The sequence below is a fragment of the Crocodylus porosus genome, unplaced genomic scaffold, assembly GCF_001723895.1.
Source record: "Crocodylus porosus isolate Cpor-Errol unplaced genomic scaffold, CroPor_comp1, whole genome shotgun sequence".
NCBI lineage: Eukaryota > Metazoa > Chordata > Crocodylia > Crocodylidae > Crocodylus > Crocodylus porosus.
In genome coordinates this window covers 29,528,817-29,541,722 of record NW_017728951.1, presented here as the reverse complement: position 1 = coordinate 29,541,722, position 12,906 = coordinate 29,528,817, and the positions used below count along the sequence as shown (strand labels likewise).

The window sequence follows — 12,906 nt, the reverse complement described above, 5'->3', positions numbered from 1 at the left end:
GGGAAAGGCATGTAGAACTACCTTTCAGCCTCCTACCTTACAGGGGCAGAATCCAAACTTGATTTTCAGCTAAAATTCATTGCATTACCTGGAAATATACTGTTCAGAATTTGCAGTTTGTTAGAATATTTGCGCCATAGTCTAAGCACATAGTCTTCCCAGCGAATCATCTTGCCCAAAATCAGCATGACTGGAATGGTGGGAAGTCCAATTAAAAGAAATAATGGATCAGCTCTCTCCATGACATCAAGACCTTCTTTATGACCTACAACCTGTTAATGTAAAAGAAATTTTACTTAATGGTTAAGACGCATGAGAGATGGCTACTGTATATTGGATATTCTTTAAAAAAAAAAGTCAAGTTCTGAAAAACTGGATTGGTTAGTTTGGAATGGCCCATGCAACTGGGACTTAAAAACATCAGATACAATAAACAGGATTATTCTTCAAGTTCTCATTTGGTGCTCTCACCTGATTATCAAATTTCCTGTTGGAGAGCTACCAGTTCCAGTTCATGAAAAACTCATCTTCCAAAAGCAAGTTACTCAACTTACTAACTACCCCAGACTTACCATCTCAGACTTCTATGCAGTCTGAGTGATGATTACATATAATCTCTCCTTCACATACATTTAAAAATTAAAACTAAAACTCCCAAGGGTACATATAAAGACCTGGGATTAAAACCTCTTCCTATGTTACAATTTAAATGACAGCTTAACTCTTCGATTCAGTTAATGGACCCCAAGATAACTGACGATTACTATTTAAAAGCAGAATGTTCCAGAGGGTGTAACATTAGTAACGGGTAGTCCTTCTCTGTGCACTGCAGAATGAGGTACAGTATTTGGGCAGCGGTAATACGTATCCGGTCAAGTAAATTATCAACGTTTAAAACAAAAGATCAGTTGTTTATACTATACAGTACAATATGCAATTATGTTATACTCCAACTGTTTTAAAGTAAAATATTTAAGTATATAATTCCATTACTGAATGGTCCGAGAACCAATAATTAAAATAAAAGAGTTCTGTATTTTTTCACATCACTGTTCCAACACTTCAACCCTTCTACAGAAAACAGTTTGTATTCAGAAGATTCAGCTCCACTCAGATTTAGTTATTTGCCAAGATGTAAGCACTTGTTCAAACACACAGTTTTATAGACTTATTATCTTAGATGTTTGTGTAGGCTGACAGCACAGTTTTCTAGAAGTGTAGCTGTTCTCTGGGTCTTGTGCAACAAAACTAACAAAATCTTACACAATCATTGATACAATTCTAGAAAGCGTAGACTTTTGCCTGACCTGGATAAAATAGAACAGTGCAAAATACAACAATCATTTAAAGCAGTTCTTTGATAGCAGCTATCCCAAGGTGTTAACAAAACAAATGCAAAGCTGGCAAATTTAATCTGGCACAAAACACAAAATAGACCATTTAAAATCAGATTTCTTTTTTAAAGCAACAATTCAATGGGATGGCTACAATGGTCGGTCAGAAACGACTGTCAAGATAACTAGTGGAACTCCACGTAGTACTTTTAGAAATGTTTCCAATCATGTAAACAAAGCTATCTTGAATTTCCAAAATTACTAATGGTTAGACCATTTACCTGAGCCTGTAAAACTAATTTTCTTAGCTGAATTTACCACTGACAATATTTCTATGTTAGTAAATTAACTCTTAGTCCAAAGATAAGCCTGCAGAATTTACTGTCATCTTCTTCACGACCTTCATCCCAACTGAATGCAAAGTCTTCATTCCTCTCTCCTGCCTAAATCCCTCTCCTACCTTAAAGAATGCAGCATCTCAACCTCTCTTCTTTGAGCTATCATTCCCTTTCCCTGGGACCCTTAATCATTTACAGCACTGGTGTCAAACATAGCATGCAAACTGGATCTGGCCTGTCAAGAGAGGTCATCCAACCCACAGGGCTGGGCTCCTGGCTACAAACTACCAGATTCCCTGCAGTGGCAGTTCAATCAGTACCTGCATTACTGTCACAGCTCCATAAGTGACAGCTGTCCAGTAAATGGATCCCACCATTATTCCAGCTGCAGCAAACGGACATGCTTTTGAGATCAGTCGATCTGCAAGGTCCAAGACATACACAACTGGACCTAAAATACAAAGGAGAGGGAACAAGGTTTCAGAATATAAGAAGTGCATTGAAAAAATATGTACTTTTTTCTAGATTAAAGTATTTTTAGTAATGATAACTTTGAATCCAAACCAGGCAGAATTTTTAAAAGAGGAATGCACAGTGAAGAGTTCAACACAAGTCTGCTAAAATTACCAGAAATTCAGATTAGAATAATTTTTTGTCTTACCTGACCCATTGCTTCATGTCATAATCATATGCCACATATTTTGTAGTAGGCCAATACATTTATTATTGCCTTACAGACATTACCTCACTGGCTGACTCTGTTCATGAATTAAAAGTTTTTTAAAATCAGAACCTCCTCACAGCTGCACGTGTCATTTCTGGAAATTTAGAGGGGACAATAGTGTGTACTTCACTATTCCAAAGAAGAAAAGCATGTATAATTAATATCTCAGGTAGCTTCTTTCCAAGCTAAAAGGACTGCTGTCCTAACACCTTTTTTGTTTTACAGGAGATACTAGGATACATTGGATTTGAAAGGTCATTAATATTGAAAAATTCATTTTCAGAAGTAACCCCAAATGACTGTAGAAAAAGTATTTTTTCCAGTTTTATTGTGCGTCTTTCACGGAAGTTTATGAATAGAGAGTACACCATTGTGTTGGGAGCCATTGTATTTTGAAGCTCATGCCCTACCTGACAACATTCTCCTAAACAGCGATAGAAGGGGGACACCCATTTTCTTCTCTGTGCACAAATTTGTACCAGAAAAAACAATTCGTGAAGCTGAAACTAAACGAAGGTGATACAGACAGATGCATGCAAAGGGAAAGGAGAAAGAGGAGAAGTGGCTCTAATACTTCTAATCAGGGCCATTCCTACGGGGGTGGGGGGGTGAACTGGGGCAACCACCCCCGGCCCCCTTCTTTGGGGGCCCCTGTGGAGCCAGGTGGAATGGCTGCTGCTGCCAGCTTCACATCCAGCCGCTCAGCAGCAGCACCCCCTCCCCTCCCCCCAATCCAGCATGTCCCGCTGCTCGGTACCCCACCCCAGTTTCCTTACATCCCGGGGTGGGGCCCCACAGGCTGATTTGCCTTAGGCCCCACACCCTACTCAGGTCACCTCTGCTTCTAATACTTTTTCATGGCCAATAAAAAGACCCTTCTAAAACAAATATCATCAGGGAATTAAAAACAGAAACAATTATCTGGGGAGAAAAGTAGAATACACTGCTCAAAGACCCTTATCAAAACCAGAGCTTTTCAAGTTAGTTCATATCTAATCTGTTCTACCTTTTTTCTGTTTCTTCATATTTTATACTACAGTAGGGATATAGGGATACCTTAAGGTCTCCTCAAGACCCACATATATCACACCACATCACTTTAAAATTATGTTTGATTTCAATTATTTTTATAGTCTCACAATATTATAAATGACATTTTTATTGGTTAGAAATCTGACATTAAGCTTTTAACGCCCATATTTGGGATACGACTTCGTCATCAGTGGATGTTCTGATGGGCAAAGCAATCATAATGTTTCTGATTAGTAGTAGAAGCTGTTACAGCGTTCTCTCTATTTTCACATACAGGAATTTAGTTTTCAAATCAATTCAGATTTTTCAAGATCAAAACTACTCTACAATTCAATTATAAGTATGTATAACTACTTATCTTTGCCTATAAAATGTGTATGGGTAATTTCATATTTTAATCAAGCATCCATAATTATTCTATACCAAAAACTCAAAAGGTTTTTTTCTTCATCTCAAAGTCCTCTTTAGAAGTAAGTATTACTGATTCCAATATAGTCTTTAATATACCACTCCTTTAATAGTAGACTAGATAGATGGAAGATAATAAATCCCACAAAACTGTTTCATTTTAGTCTGCATTAATATTAAATTATGATTGAGAGATTTTATGATAGCAAATTGAAATCAGTTCTAAATTTGGTAAATTATACATAAAACCTTTGTAATAATCCTCAGTGCATTTTAGGACATTGGCATTTAATTTGGAAGTCAATTTTTCATACAGAAGAGATCTGTCTGTAAGAGAGCAGGTCCTCAAAGTCATGTCTATCATTTCAAGTGCAATTATTATTCTCCAGCATCCTTCAAAAATTCCCTACATATTTTTGGCATATAAAAATTGCATCCAGAACCTAAACCTCTGGTGTTATATAGCGCTTAAAATTTGCAGACCCTAGGCTAACACACATACTTACTGGGCACGTCTACACATGCATACTGAAGTGACACAAACTGCAGCATAGTATTGCTCCCAGGTGCTGTGCTACACACGTGCCCTGGACTGCAGCACATTGAGCTGGGTTGGAGCAACCCTGGCAGGGGACCCAGGGAGTCAGCTTGCCAGCCTGGGGCTGCTCTAACCTAACTCAATGTGCTGCAGAGGGGCTGGCTGGGGCATAAAGGTGCTCTAGTGCAGCACTAGCAAGCAGGCAGCCCCCACAATGAAGCACCCTCATGCCCCAGCCAGCTGTGTTGTATCGGCATCTATATGTGCATTGCTGCAAAGTAAAAAATTCTGCAGCAGGACAGTACTTGAATTTACAAGGACAAGCCATAAAAGTTTATTAGTTTCCTGAGGCCTGCTAGGGCCACACTTGTAGATGACAAGACATTTACTGCAGAGCTAATTAGTCTGCTCTGCAGTAAATGTCTTGTGTAGCTATATACACTGGCTACTAATTAATACCATCCTTTATACACACTCAAACCAAATTACTGAAAAGTGAAATATAGTTGTAAGGAAAAAAATGAAAAAATGAAGATACTTAAGAATAAAATTTTATTCTTGAAAAAAAAGATCTTGCTTTTGATATGCTTAAATAATATTTAATCTGTGAAAGGTAAACAAAAAATACGCACTTCACATTACGCTTCACTCTGTTCTTCATTATTCGGATTCAGAATTTAGTTCTTTTTCACCTGCTTGGGCAGTAAGCATTTTATAGCACATTACAAATTTATCTACTTTCTCCACTCCTGTTTATTCTAGATGAAACTAAAATTCAAGAAACATTCTTTCTACAGAAGCAGATGTTTCACACAGTTGCAGATGAGTCACAAATGTAACAGGTTTCAAATCTAAGTATTTTTTCAATGAAGGCCACCAAGGTGGCTGATTTTACAATCATCCTCATAACTTTAAAGGAACAACTTAAGGTTGGGACTTTCATGCATCTGGAACTGAAGCATCCATGGCAAAAGTTCTTGCAAAAACCACTATCAAAAATACTTTTTGTTCTGCATTTAAATTCGCCTCCCTGTATTGTTTATGTAATATAGGCTAGTAAGTGAACTGGAATCACACAATCTTCAAAGCTAGACTTGATCAATTTTGCATATGGTTTCAGATCTTCATTATGTCTTGTAAATAGCCACTCATGTGTTACATCTAAAACCGTGGTGTCCTTCTGGAATGCTTCTGTTGGTTTTACATGCTGACAGGTGCTTCATCTCTTTGCACAGCTGTATGTTCCTGGTTATTTTGATTATATTGTCCTGAATGTCATTCTTGACCTCATCTATAATTTTCATGTAAAACTCAACTCTTTTCTGAACTATAAAAAGGCATGCCATTTGGCTGTTCCACTTTGTTTCTCCTGGCAACTGGGACATAACAGATCCTTTACTGTTGTTGAAGTAGCCTTTTGCAGCATGATGATCTCGCAAATATTTCTGAATCTGTAGCATTTGACTGACGATAGGCTTCACAGGATTAGACATTTCCCAGAAGGTTCATAGGATGAAGGCAGGAGTTCTTCATACATTTTTTCATTGTCACCAACAACAATCTTCACATTACAGCAGCTCTAGAAAGTTTGAGAACATTATAGAAGTTTCTACAACATTTGACAACGTTTGCCTGATGAAAGAGAGAGGTAGTTAGCCATGACAGTCTAAAATAAAGCAGAAGGCAGGGTAGATTTCCACCTTACAAACTGACTAAATCAGCGAGGTATAGATGAGCTTTTTTTAAGCCTGAGGTAATTTCATGAGATAATTAATCAGATGCCTGATGAAAACCATTTTCAGCTGATTTAAATCTGTTTTGACCACCATCCCTAGTCAAAACTTAAAAAAAAAGTGTTATTTTGCCAATCCTAAAATGCAGTAAATCTTTACATACGTCTTGATTTAAGATGCTCCACGTGATACCAGGCTTTGATCATGGATTCTCCTATTATGACTGTGAAGTAAAAAGATGTCTCTACTCAACAAAGGTGCATAGATAACCTGAAAACAGCTTAACAACCTGCTTTTCCCTACAGTTAATAGAATAGAGAAGTAATTTTACAGTTATAACCATGTAACTGAGATATAGGGCTGCCTGTATATAACCACATTTATTGATAAAAACAGATATCATAGTTTTTCTTTTATAAAAACTTTAATCAGGCCTTTGCCCCTCTTAGTCCATGAAATAACACAAACCTCTTGCTCCTGGATGGGCATTTGTTGTTTAATTGTAATAGCTATTTATAGCTTCCTTTTTTGAGAAGTGCAATGAAGCTAATAGAAGCTGACGTGCTGCCATTTCCTGGTGAATCTCCATATTTAATATTCTGAAATATTTAACCAAGTAATATTTCACCAAGTTTTGTAAAAATAATGAAAGTAACAGAATTGGAAGCAACCTCCTGTGTCATGGTGTCCAGTTCCCTGCTATTGTAGAGAACAATATTATACGATACAATTCACAGATAGCAAACTCCTAGTCAGTCCCCTCACCTCTCCCTGCCTCCTCAATGTTCATTTTCTTACTGGAAGTCTGTACCAGAAACTCACTACTCTGATGCTTTTAAATCTTTGTCTTACTCCAGCCTAACTTTATTCATGTTCAATTTGGATTCACTGTTCTTGTGCCAACCCCGTCTGTTAGCTTAAACAACCCTCTTCCTCCCTGATACAGGGTAAGATTGCTCTGTTTTGCTAGGTTGAACACACCAAACTCTTCTAATTTTCTCTCATATGGGAAGTTTCCCATGCTCCTGATCACGCTAGTGGCCCTTGCCTATAACTGTTCCAGTTTGAATTTTTCTGTTTTGAACACAGTTCACCAGAACTGCAGATTAGATCTCAGAGCTGTCTACAACCTCAGTAATACTTCCCACCTTAAACACCTTAGGATCAAACTGGTGAATAATCATTCTGAGATTGACAAATATCCTTAGATCATTATTATCCTCTGGTTACAAAATCTGAGCCCTTAGCTAGAAGTAGAAATTACTATCATGAATCCTAAATCTGTGATTGCATTTTTTAGTATCAAGTCTAGTCCTATATCTGTTACTTCAGTCCCCAAAACCATCCAACTCTTTCTGAGGTCATAACAACTCCCAACTTTGCATCTCAATTCTGCCACAGTCATTATAATGACAATAACAAACAACACTGGGTTGAAGGGCCTGATGAATGTATGATCTGGTGGGGAGAGTAAAAGGCTAGTTATGAGCCATCAGCATGGATCTGCTAAAAATAAATCATGCCAAACAAATGTGATCTCCTACTTTGAAAAAGTAACTAGTTGGGTAGATAAGAGGAATGCAGTGGACATAGCATACTTGGATCCAGTACAGAAAGTCCCATATGACTGTCTCAAAGACACTGAAAAAAAACGCACTCTAGAAAAAACTGCTTTGAGGTAGATATACAACTTGCTTAACAGCTGCAAGCAGACAGTCAGTGTCAAAATGGCAGGATGTTGTTTCAAGTGGGATCCTACTTGACATGAATCAGCAATGTTAGACAAAGAAGGCAAATGCAGGTTTGGGCTGCACTAGCAAAAGCAATGAGTATATGACACGGGAGGTGATAATGCCACTAGACTCAGCACTGGTTAAGTCTCATCTAGAGTAGCGTGTGCAGTTTGGGGTTGTGCATTTAGAATGGACTTGATGAAGTTATAGGGTCCAAAAGCAACCAACTAGAACAGTGGTTCTTAACTGGGGTGTTGCGGCTTTGTCACAAAGGGTGTCATGAGTTGTGTAGAGATAAATGCAGGCTCATGTTTGTCCTTGCCTTCCACACTGCCCAGTCCCTCTGCAAGGAGGTACACACTATAATATATAAATTAGTTTTTTAAATCTGGTGCAATTCAATTCACACAAGTTATGGAGGGGTGCCTCAAAATCAAAACAGTTTTGAGAGCCACCAAGGTAAAACGACAAAAAGGGTTGGAAGGCAAGCCATACAAGGAGAGACTGAGGGAATTAAGTACGTTTAGTTTACAGAAAAAGTGATTAAGAGGGTGGATATAACAGAACATTGTTAGCACTATTAGGTGTGCAAACATCCACATACAATTTGAAAGATTAACCCGAAGATTTCAGTACAGGCAGCACTATAAAGCCAAGAAGGTCCTCTCTGAACACACTACAATTATGGGGCACTTTCATGGACTTCGTAGTGTTATAAACAGCTTGAACTGCTGTATGCTTACATTTTGTAGCGCTACAAGGGCATATTTAGTGATATAAATGTAATGCTTATCTTTGTTTGTTTCCAGTTACTTGCTCCTCGACTAGATACTACTGAGCCAGACCTTTGTTCCTTCAGATACTATACTGTACCTATTCTCCTAAAGTTGAATATTTTTACTTGTTAAAGAAAAAAAGTAAATGGCAAGTATATCGTCATTATTCTACTAAATAGCTTAGATCAGCAGTTGCCAAACTTTTTTTTTTGAGTGCCTCCTTGCAGATTTACCAGCTGCCAGCATACCCCTACCAGCCTATATTTTATATTTTAACCCTATTAAATGCCAAGTATTATAACGAAAATTAAATCCACCATTATACAATTTCTCTCACATATCCCCCAGAGATGTCTTGCATACCCACAGGGGTACACATAGGTGGCAGAAGGCTAGGGCTAACATCGCTTAGCCTCCCAAATTAATGTTGCGACTACTGGCAACAGCAGCAGCACCTCCACGCTGCCATCCCTCAGCGCTCAAGCTGCTTAGTGTGCAGCCAGACCAGTGCCCCATGTGTGCTTAGCTCCACTGCTCCAGCACCACCACTGTGCCCCGCTGCTGTAGCGCCACACCCAGCACCCCTGCCATACACTCCTCCAGCCCCTACAAATAATTTTTTCTCCTGCCAAGTATGGGTACACATACCATAGTTTGCAAACCCCTGGCTTAGATGAAATCAAGTAGTCCTTTGGAACCATTACAAAATACCTATTCATACAGCAAGTTACAGCATGGTGCTGAAAATTTAAATGAAGATTGTTTTTTCTTGGTAAAGGCAAATTGAAGTTAGGTTCTGTGGCACAGGACAACAGTTTTAGGGATTGGAAAAACCGTAACAAATTCACATGCAGGTTTATATTTTATTACATCTGAAACTAATTTTTAGAGTTTTAGTGTTGAGAAGGGGAGAAGGAGGAGTTTGGACTTAAATTTTTGAAGGGCTACACTAACTTGCTCTGAAAATACAACTAAAAGGAATAAGTTGTTTAAGGAGATAGAAAGAGAGAAGCTGAAAAGGAAAATTGACAAAGTTTGGCAAGTAAATTCAGAGCAAGAGAATCATTTATATACCACGACAGTCAGAGCTTTTGGTGCTTGGAAGAAGTATTTCTTTTCCCACTTCTTCAATGGGGTGGTGTTAAGTTCTAAAAGAGATGCCTAAATTCTTTGTTCCAACCTCAGCAACTCTAGCGAACATCCACCTGGTTCATTCCCCTCTTCTACCAATATCCATCATAACAATATCTAACAACAAACAGATAATGTATGCACATTAAAGAGATTTCTGTTTAAAAATCAACAATTAACTACTTCATAATTTTTAATTGACATGACTATGTTTGAAAGATTTAATTTCTAGGGCACACCTCTTATAGCTGATGCCGCATGCTAAATGTGAACTTTGGAAAGAACAACAGAAAACCCTCGCTATTTGCGGGTTCGGCATTTGCAGTTTCAAATATTCGTGAATGCTGAACCCGCATCTTAAATACACTTAAAGGAGCTCCTCAGGAGCTCTGCTCTTGCCACTGCTGCACTCCTGCCGCCGCACTCCTGCCACCACAAAAGCAGCTGTGGCCCCCCACCTCCTCAAACGCCAGAGGCACTCTGTTCATGAATGCAGTGCCTTCTTATTCACGGATTTCACCATTCACATTTTTTAACTACAGAGAACAATAGAGCAATTCTTCTGTTGCAAAAAATTCAAAAAGACCACAAGTCAAAATGTTTCTGATGCTATGTATTCTTACTGAAATCTCTTGGTTTTTCATGTGAACCATGTGAGGTATGGTTCACCCTAATGGACACTTGGCAGGTACAAAACAGGGCCCTATATACCCAAGTGGCAGCCTTACGACAAGAAAATCCAACCCTAAGGCTACAGCCAGACCAACCAGCAATGGCTTCAACCCCGATTTGCCATCTCCCATCACTTTCACAAACCTAAGGTTCCACTGCCAGAATGCTTTAACAGCGACCTGGAAACGTTCCAGGTTATGAACCAGCACTGCTTATTTACCTTGTAGCCCAAAGTAGCCAACAGATAGGGTCAATGTGAGGCTGGTAATCAGCCTGCCAGCAGGGCTGTACCTCACCCTGTGGCTCCTTGCTGCTGAAAGGCTCCAGCCCCCTATAGAATGACATGGAGGAGTTCCTTAAGGCTGTGTCAGCGCAATGTCAACCCCGTTAAGTCACAAACTGCCAAAACAGTCCTGCAGACCTTGAGGAAGGTTCACTGGACCAGGAACAAGTATGTGGCCAAGTTACTTCCAGCTGGGGCATAAGACAGAATCCTCTCCAGCTGGGCCTAGGCTCATAACAGTACTTTCTACAACACTGAGAACATAATCGCTCTACAGGTTAGCAAAGCACTCTGGGATATGTTTATTATGACCTACTTAGATGTAACAGTATAGAACAGTGGTGCTCAAACTCTGGCCTGTGGGCCAGATCCAGCCTGCAGAGCCATGTTATCCAAATAACCAATATACCAAATACTGGTATAGAAAGAGAAGATTTAGCTCTTACCGAGTTAAACCTATCTGTGCTCAGGAAGGCAAGAGCAACATTAACATAATAAGTTTAGAGATGAGTAAGTCATCAGCAGCTTCAGTAATTCATGTACAGAATAGGAGCTTTCCCAAGAGTGCAACAAAGTGATGCAGGGGAAAGAACAATTTCAAGCAGTTTGCTGTAGTTTTTGTAATTACAAGTTTCTGCAACAGCTTTTCAAGAGACACCCGCAATTCAATTATTGTGTAATCATTCATTGCATGAAGTTTTAATGCTCAGCAAAACAATAAGATACTGAAAGTCTTGCATTAAGCAGATTACAATAGGAATACTGAAACAGTGACTGTTTTGAATTTAGCTGCATGTGTCTTACCTAGCTTTGGAAACACTATTAAGTATTCTGCATTGCACTGAGGACATGCAACTCTAGCTGTGCTGTTTCCTCTCTGCTTTTCATCCACCCAGCGTTGTAGACAAGTCTGATGAACCCATTTTGTAGAGCCCCTGCACCTGCAAGGTCTCACCCACTCTGCTGTTCGATCATCTTCATCAGTGGCAAAACACACCCAGCAACTTCTGTAATTAAATTTAAAAAAAACATGCATCAGACAGAAGCAGGAATTCACACAATACAAATAATTAAAAATGGTGCTTTGCTTATGAAGAACCTGGATGGGTGTTATGTCAGTCAGCTCATAAATTACCATAAGCATCAACACTTCATTTACACAGCAAAAATCTTCTTGGTAATGCAACAATGTTATGGCCAGCAAAATATTCATTTTAAAATATTTTAAATTACTAATTAAATAATTATCTTTGATAATTTAGGGGTTAGACCATGCCAATATTGTTGGGTCAAAATCAGAATCACTTGATATTTGTACAATTAATGTTCTCTTTTGTTTTGTCTATATATCTTTCAGTCTAAAGTTACTACAAAACAGATGCTGTGCTGTGTGCTTGAATCAAGAGCAAAAAATTGTCAGTAGCCCATTATCTGCAAAATTCCAAATGAATTCCAAATGAAAACATTCTGAGACCATTCCTTCATATAAATCAGTGACATATTATAAAAAGCACCAACACCAAAACTTAAATGACAACAGCGCTATATACAGTAAATTACTGTATGGATTCAAGTATTCTGCATTTATATACACCCCGCCCCCACCCACACACACCACTTTTCATCCAAACAACTCAGGGTTATTTATAAACAGGGATAAGGAAGGAAAAGGGTATGTGACCGGCACAGTAAGGAAATGAACATGGGTCTGCTGTAACTACTCTGCCACCTACTTCCCATGCCAGGTAGTGCCATATTAAAACACAGTGCTGCTCTATAAGCACTACCTCTTGAAATGGAAGCAATATAGTTGCATTTACACAATACCACACAAGATAAATTAACTACATCTCTGATTCCAGAGGTATCACATGCAAATAACATGGTGTGTTTGAATGGCACCCTGGATGGCACACTAAGCATATCCATGCTGCTAATTTAGTCTCTGTCCAGCTGGGACATAATTTGGAAGATGATATATATAAGATTGGCTCTGAATTAAACAGGAGTTTCTAAAAATTCCAAAATTTATTTCATATTGAACTAATTTACCTGATGGTGTTTAACACCGAAAAATGCAAGGTTCTCCACCTTGGGAAGAAAAACCTGCAGCATCCTTATAGGCTCGGCAGTGCTACGTTCACTAGCACTACAGAAGAAAGAGACCTGGGGGTCATCATTGACCACAAGATGAACATGAGCCT

The 12,906-nt window shown here is 38.7% G+C and overlaps 1 protein-coding gene across 1 annotated transcript in view; it reads right to left on the bottom strand.

Moving 5' to 3' along the window:
• Window positions 1-12,906, bottom strand: part of MARCH5 (membrane associated ring-CH-type finger 5) — a 42,607-nt gene that overhangs the window by 7,922 nt on the left and 21,779 nt on the right. The window contains exons 2-4 of the mRNA XM_019556117.1: window positions 11,507-11,709; window positions 1,993-2,123; window positions 89-272 (exon numbers count right to left, since the gene is read on the bottom strand). Coding sequence (XP_019411662.1) covers window positions 89-272; window positions 1,993-2,123; window positions 11,507-11,709 — 518 coding nt within the window. The remainder of the gene's footprint in view (window positions 1-88; window positions 273-1,992; window positions 2,124-11,506; window positions 11,710-12,906) is intronic.